Source organism: Sphaeroforma arctica (assembly GCF_001186125.1).
Source record: "Sphaeroforma arctica JP610 unplaced genomic scaffold supercont1.315, whole genome shotgun sequence".
Taxonomy (NCBI): Eukaryota; class Ichthyosporea; order Ichthyophonida; genus Sphaeroforma; species Sphaeroforma arctica.
In genome coordinates, this window is record NW_014040243.1 from 76,764 (window position 1) to 83,234 (window position 6,471).

At 44.0% G+C, this 6,471-nt stretch overlaps 1 protein-coding gene across 3 annotated transcripts; it reads left to right on the plus strand.

Moving 5' to 3' along the window:
- Nucleotides 1-1,187: 1,187 nt before the first annotated feature.
- SARC_05121 (hypothetical protein) lies at nucleotides 1,188-4,768 on the plus strand (the record flags this gene model as incomplete). Of its 3 annotated transcripts, none has more annotated exons than XM_014301029.1 (6): nucleotides 1,188-1,550; nucleotides 2,372-2,666; nucleotides 2,970-3,178; nucleotides 3,343-3,700; nucleotides 4,264-4,484; nucleotides 4,728-4,768. In XM_014301029.1, coding segments are annotated over exons 1-6 (1,268 nt in total), but the record flags the coding sequence as incomplete, so codon positions are not given. The 3 variants fall into 3 exon arrangements, with proteins under 3 accessions (XP_014156504.1, XP_014156505.1, XP_014156506.1); XM_014301030.1 differs by having other exon boundaries at nucleotides 4,264-4,652; nucleotides 4,728-4,763; XM_014301031.1 differs by having other exon boundaries at nucleotides 4,264-4,763.
- Between the last annotated feature and the right edge of the window lie 1,703 nt (nucleotides 4,769-6,471).

Consider the following 6,471-nt stretch of genomic DNA (forward strand, 5'->3'; position numbering starts at 1 on the left):
GAGTTGTGTCTCATGCCTCAATGTCTCATAGTCATGAGGGCTGCGGGCCTGCGGCTCATGCCTTCGGCTTATGGTCCTTGAAATCATGGAATTTTTACCTCCACTCCTCTCAGGACCAAAATTAAAATTTGGCCAATAACAACACAAAATCGTTCCTTATGTCAGAAACCGGAAAAAGTGGCAAAAATTACACTGCCTGTCAATTAGAGTAAATAACGACCAAATCCATCCGAGTTCGTGTTCGTGTCTTCGTGAATCATGATTTGTGAGACGTATCCAGAACTTCAGATCGTGCCTGGTGCTGACGCCTGACCGCCAGGCCAGCCAGGCTGCGAGAGTGTCAGCCTGATCAGTGACCATTGGTGCCAGCACTGCGTATCACCGTATATTTAACGGATTTAAATAAATACGGTAAATACACATGTATTTACTATTTTTATAAAAATTAGTGTTTATGTACTGACCTAAATAGGTACATATGTACCTGGATTTTTTTGATTTTTTAATAAATACAGTGGTATGCGTACCGCATAACGCGTTACGCTTAGGCCGTAGGCCTGTCTACTAGTAGTAAGTAGAGCCGTAGGCCCGTAGCCGTAGACTCGTAGAGGGTAGGCCGTACACATTTAAAATGTTTTCGTTTTTTTGTTTAAAAACACTGTAGATCTAAATATATATAGAAATATTACTCTTTAAAATCATGCACAACCAAATATAGTAAACTGGGTCGGATTATCAGACAACAGGAAATAAAATATGTATTTTTAAATATAATGTATCAAAAAAAAAGTCTCAGTAGTGAGGTCTATTCCCTGCAGAGTTCAGACTGGAATAAAATTTTAAAAAAATACACTTAAAAAAACAACTTTAAAAAATACCAGCGAGAGTAGTTGAGAACGTTTGTCCGAAGCCGACAACTAGTCATTTAACTCCATTCTACTAGTAGAGAGAGTCAAAATAATGAAATTTGAGTTTCGGTTTATCTCGATCGAGAGATGTGATAATAATGATATGACTGATATCTACATAAAAAGTTTAAAAACAGTGAAACAGTAAACACCCGTATCTAACTGAGCCTATGACTCTATAGGCCCAATGACCTATTCCCCACTGCCATGCTCGCATTCTAAAGTACAAATATGTAGTCAAATATGTATTAGGAAAAGCAATGCACATGTAAATATTATAAAAAGGAGACTTAAAATAATACGGAAGCACATGCGAACAATGAAACGGGTTTTTTAAATTCGGTTAGGCTCTGTAGTCAAGAGTGCACTAAAATAATACAAATCGCAATACAACTGCAGCAGTCGGATAAATACATTGAACTACTACTGTATGAAGCATTTACATACTGTACATCAACATTAACCATCACTCTCAGTTGAAATTTATAACCGCAAAGGATGAAGCTCATCTCAACCGCATGCGCGTGCCTAGTGCTCTCTGTAGCCCAGAATGTATTCGCACAAACGGAGAGCATAGCGGACACCGATGTTCCTGAATCCACAGAAAGTGCAGTTGAAGCCGGGATTGACGAAATTGCAAATGTATGTTTAGTAGCTTCCTACTTCGCACCTTAAGTAATCTATGTATTGTTTCAATTTGAAGTAGTGTACTTTGTAGTTAATGTAGATTTTAAAATACTTATTGTTTTAATTAAATTTTTAAAGTATATGCTTTTGTCTTACTATTCGTGTTTGTTGGCGATACTGGTGTATGTCTACTTGCACGTATGTGCTTAAACAGGCAGAAAGAAAGGGGCAATGTTATTTGGGTTTCCTTGTGCATAACGCTCGTGTATATATCTCATCCCGATGCTATTTGATCGATCCTTTCTTTTGCTAAATATGTATTACATGTGCCTCCTCCGATGTACTTTTGACATTTGAAAATAAAGTCATCGGATACGATCCATTCTGACGCCATTCCACTATAATGTCAGTGACATTATTTAGATATCGCACTTCCACAGCGTTGCCCATATGTACATTAGCTATTACCTCTATATTATGATATATGTGGCTTAAATACTGGGCATATTCGTGCTTGCTACCAAGCATATGTGATATCCGAAGTGGTGTGCTTTTTTCTGTGCCTGGCTCTCAAGAGTATATGCATCGTATAATTTCGATCAAAGATTTCGATTTCGTAGTGGTTCTGACTTCAGGTTCTCACATTCGTGTGTTCTCTGATTTAAATGGTACTGGCAATGTGTGTGTATACATACATTCACCAGCAATTTCATATGTGGGAAAGTGAGCTGAGAGTGTTTCTTTATTCTGATCATTTTTTGGTTATCCAGTATCGCGGAACAAGTTTGTAACCATGCTGACATTCAATGACATGATCTTTTGCTACCACTACCTAGGTCTCCGATGATATACCGTGTTTGACTATAGCTCAACTCTTGGACGAGCCCACCCTTAGTACCCTCAAAGCGGCAGTGGAAGCTGCCAACCTCACAAATGTGCTAGATGCCATCGAGCCAGGGGTCCAATACACAGTGTTCGCGCCTACTGACACCGCCTTCAACAATACACCTGAGGGGACAGTAGAGTTCCTGGTATCTCCCGAAGGAGCTGAGGATCTGCTTGACCTGTTGCTATACCACACGCTGCAGGGCGTGGATCTGAGTTTTGATGTAAAGAACTCCACCGCCGAAAGTAAGTTCGGGTGCATTTCCATACTCCAGTGCTGTCAATTGTTAGCGTGGTAGTGCATAATATATTTCTCCTTACTGGAAATTCCAGGGAAGTTGTATGTGTATTATTGAATCTTTGTTTCTTTTGGTTCAGAATCATCGGGGACCATATCTGCGTGCTCACGTCACTGAGCCTGTACAGTGGTCCACAGGGCATGCGATACACGTATGCACATTGTACATGGGAGGTGCTCGTATGCATTCATTTTACTCGTTCTCATCTGTTCTTCCTACCACACACACACCCTCCCCTCTCTCTCTGTAGTGTTGAACGGCCAGAACATCACAGTCGCCGTCGCCGATAACCGTACCGTCACCATCAACGACGACGCCCACATTGTCCAGGCAGATATCTCGGCGTGCAACGGCGTAGTGCATATCATTGACTCTGTTCTCACCCCTCCAGAACGAATGGAGGAGGAGAGTGAGTCTATGGAACCCTCGGCATCGGCCGAAGCGGATGACACTGAAGAGGTTAGTGAAGCTGCTGAGAGCTTAGACGTTTTCTCGTTGCACATACGTACCTGTAAGCTAGCCTGGTGCTGGGAGCATATACACGCTTTACTTTGGCCCTGTCCGCATATTCCTCGCCCTGACTGTACCATTGAACGTTTTGCCCCATAAACTATGCCCAACAGGTCTCCGAGTCCAATGCCGAAGAAGAAGTGGAGGAGGAAGAAGGTGGCAAGACATGCAACACACTTGCAGACTTTCTGGACCTTCCCTCACTCTCTACGCTTAAGTTGGCTGTAACAACAGCAAACCTCACCTCGCAACTCACCGCCCTCGAGCCTGGAGTCAAGTACACCATGTTCGCACCCACAGACGCGGCTTTCGGAGAACTCTCGGACGAGACACTCGAGTACTTGATGTCCGCTGAGGGTGCGGAGGACCTTGTTGACGCGCTGCTATACCACGTGGCCAAGGGTGTGGGCTTGTACGACGAAGTGCTGGCTGCGATGCAATCTGCTGGAAGCGGGGATGTGGTGCTTCCAGGTATGCCAAGCTATAATGTAGTGGTGTGGCGTTGGGTACTGCTGCAGAGTAGTATGGTGTTGGTTTGAGCGATCGTGTGTATCAAGTGTTAGTGTGCGTTACTGTCCTAATATGTGTTGTATGCCCCCTCTCGACATGCCGATCCAGAACCCAGCCCAGGAATTGCATATGTGTGACGAGGTCCTGTCCGCTTGTTACTCGAGTGTGGTTATAGAGGGCCGGTGCCTTGGCTCACACTAACATGTGCATATGTTGATACATGTTGTTAGTTTGTGCTAGCTGAAACGTTGTGCATGTGTGTAGACATGCGAGTGAATGACGGGTGGTGCGCATATGTGAGTCCACGGACGTGAATGCCTGCAAAAGCTACTTGCGAGTATTTGAATAGATCAGTGTTGAATGCATAAGTGTATGAAGGCTCGCACGTTAATAGCCTGGCCTTTGAACGCATACACACACACACAATATACCTACAATATACATTCCCCATCCCACCGATCACGTGCATATACGCGTGTACATCCATCTAACCACCCTTTCTGCCGTCACTCTCTGCGTCGAAGTGCTAAACGGTCAGAACGTAACTGTGGCCTTAGAGGATGACGAAATCACAATCAACGGAGCTAGCATTGTCACGCGTGATCTTGTCACATGCAACGGAGTGCTGCACATTATTGATACTGTACTTATGTCGGAGGAATCGGAGGTAGACGCAGAGCAGGAGACAGGTGTGATAGCCGGAGAGCAGGTGGACGGCGTGGATGTCGAGGGAGACGCAGAGCAGGTGGACGGAGTGGATGTAGACGAGGGAGAAAATCCAGAGCAGGTGGACGGATTAGAGGTAGACGAGGGAGAGGACACACAGCAGGCAGACGAAGAGCAGGCAAATGAAGGAGATGACACAGAACAGGTAGACGGAGTGGATGTAGACGAGGGAGATGACACAGAGCAGGTGGATGTAGACGAGGGAGATGACACAGAGCAGGTAGACGGAGTGGATGTAGAGGAGGGAGATGACACAGAGCAGGTGGACGGAGTGGATGTAGACGAGGGAGATGACACAGAGCAGGTGGACGGAGTGGATGTAGACGAGGGAGATGACACAGAGCAGGTAGACGGATTGTAAGTAGACGACAAACCGACACAAAGCAGGTAGCTGCAGAGCAAATAGAGGAGCGAGGGGGACAAAATGTAGATCAGGTAGAGACAGAGGGCATATGCCAGTTAAGAGCCGTTGCCATGGTAACCATAAACCGAACCAGGCTCAATCGGGACAGTGTACTTGTTCCCAAATTAAACTCATCGGAATCAGTCCATTGGTTTGCTATGGGCACATACAATATATATTCAAGCGTATAATATTAAAGCTATTTGTTCATTGGTAAGCGACAGTAGTAACCCCGTGAATTTATGGTCAAATGCAATTGGCATGGCGGACGCGTTTGCGGGGCGAGCGATACAGAATTGTTTGGTGTGAGACGTCCGTGTGCATGAGATATACACTTCCATACGCACAAGTTTTTATGTACATACATGGACATAAAGGTTTATGAGCATACATGCACATATTCATTTCATAAATACATAAATGTTCCATGTGCATATACTTGCAGTTATTCAAACGTACCCAGAGAATTATCCACATATACGTATAGTATTCAATCATAACATACACACACATATATATAATACACGTATTTTTATATATAATATACACACATGTTTAATCATCCACATAATATTCAATCGTGGCATACGCATATAGCATTTGTTACCAAGTACCCATATCCATCCGGCGTCTACAGATATGTACATGCGAATTGCCTTTCATTTAGTTTTATTATCGTAATTCACTACGCCACTGTGGTTTCAACTATATGTTCATGTCCGTTGCGGCGCAGATGCGGAAGGAATGCCTCATCCCGCATAGTAACTATGTAGGGCACCATACCACCCACCACCCATCTGTATGTGTCTCGTATAGCGTAGTGTAATAGTACCATGGTGCCACCCCAACAAGTTACAGTTGAGTAAAGTCTCGCACTACCCACATCCCGTTTGATAACTATGTAGAGCATCGTACATAAAGTGTTGTGCTTATGTGATCGTGTACCGTGCCGCATGCGCAATCACACTACAGGCGCAGTGTGGTGTAGTGTAGTGTAGTGAGTGTGACGTCGTACTGTCGCAATGCCGTACTGTACTGTTGCACTGTCGTACAGAACTCATCGCAATGGGTCAATTTATAGCACTGTAACGGGCACGTCCCTGATGTAATTTCCGACCCGCACACATGCGTGTGGGTACAGTCGTAGAGTGAACCGGATATGTGCACCCTTTAGTCATAGTTGAATCTAACATGGCACATGCTTCTCCTTAGCGTTGTACATTCGCTGACACTGATGGGGTCTGAGCCTTTAGACCAACCAGCAATCTCTTCTCTTCACAGACAGGCTCTCTAAAGTAGTTCTACGTTCACTCAGGTATACTGATGTCGACTACACATATATCAGTCACACTGCCGCGCACAAACATCATGGTTCGGCACATGGGGAAACCATGAAGAAACGTTCTGAAAGAGTGCATGTATTTGTATGTTTGGCCTGAGGGTGTTCATATATACTTATACTAAAGCGATGTTGACTGAATTCCTCCGGCGGCGAAGATGCCTACCTTTTTTCCGTAAGATTGGTATACTACACGCATACACATATATATATTTATATACAAATATATATATATATATATATATATATATATATATATATATA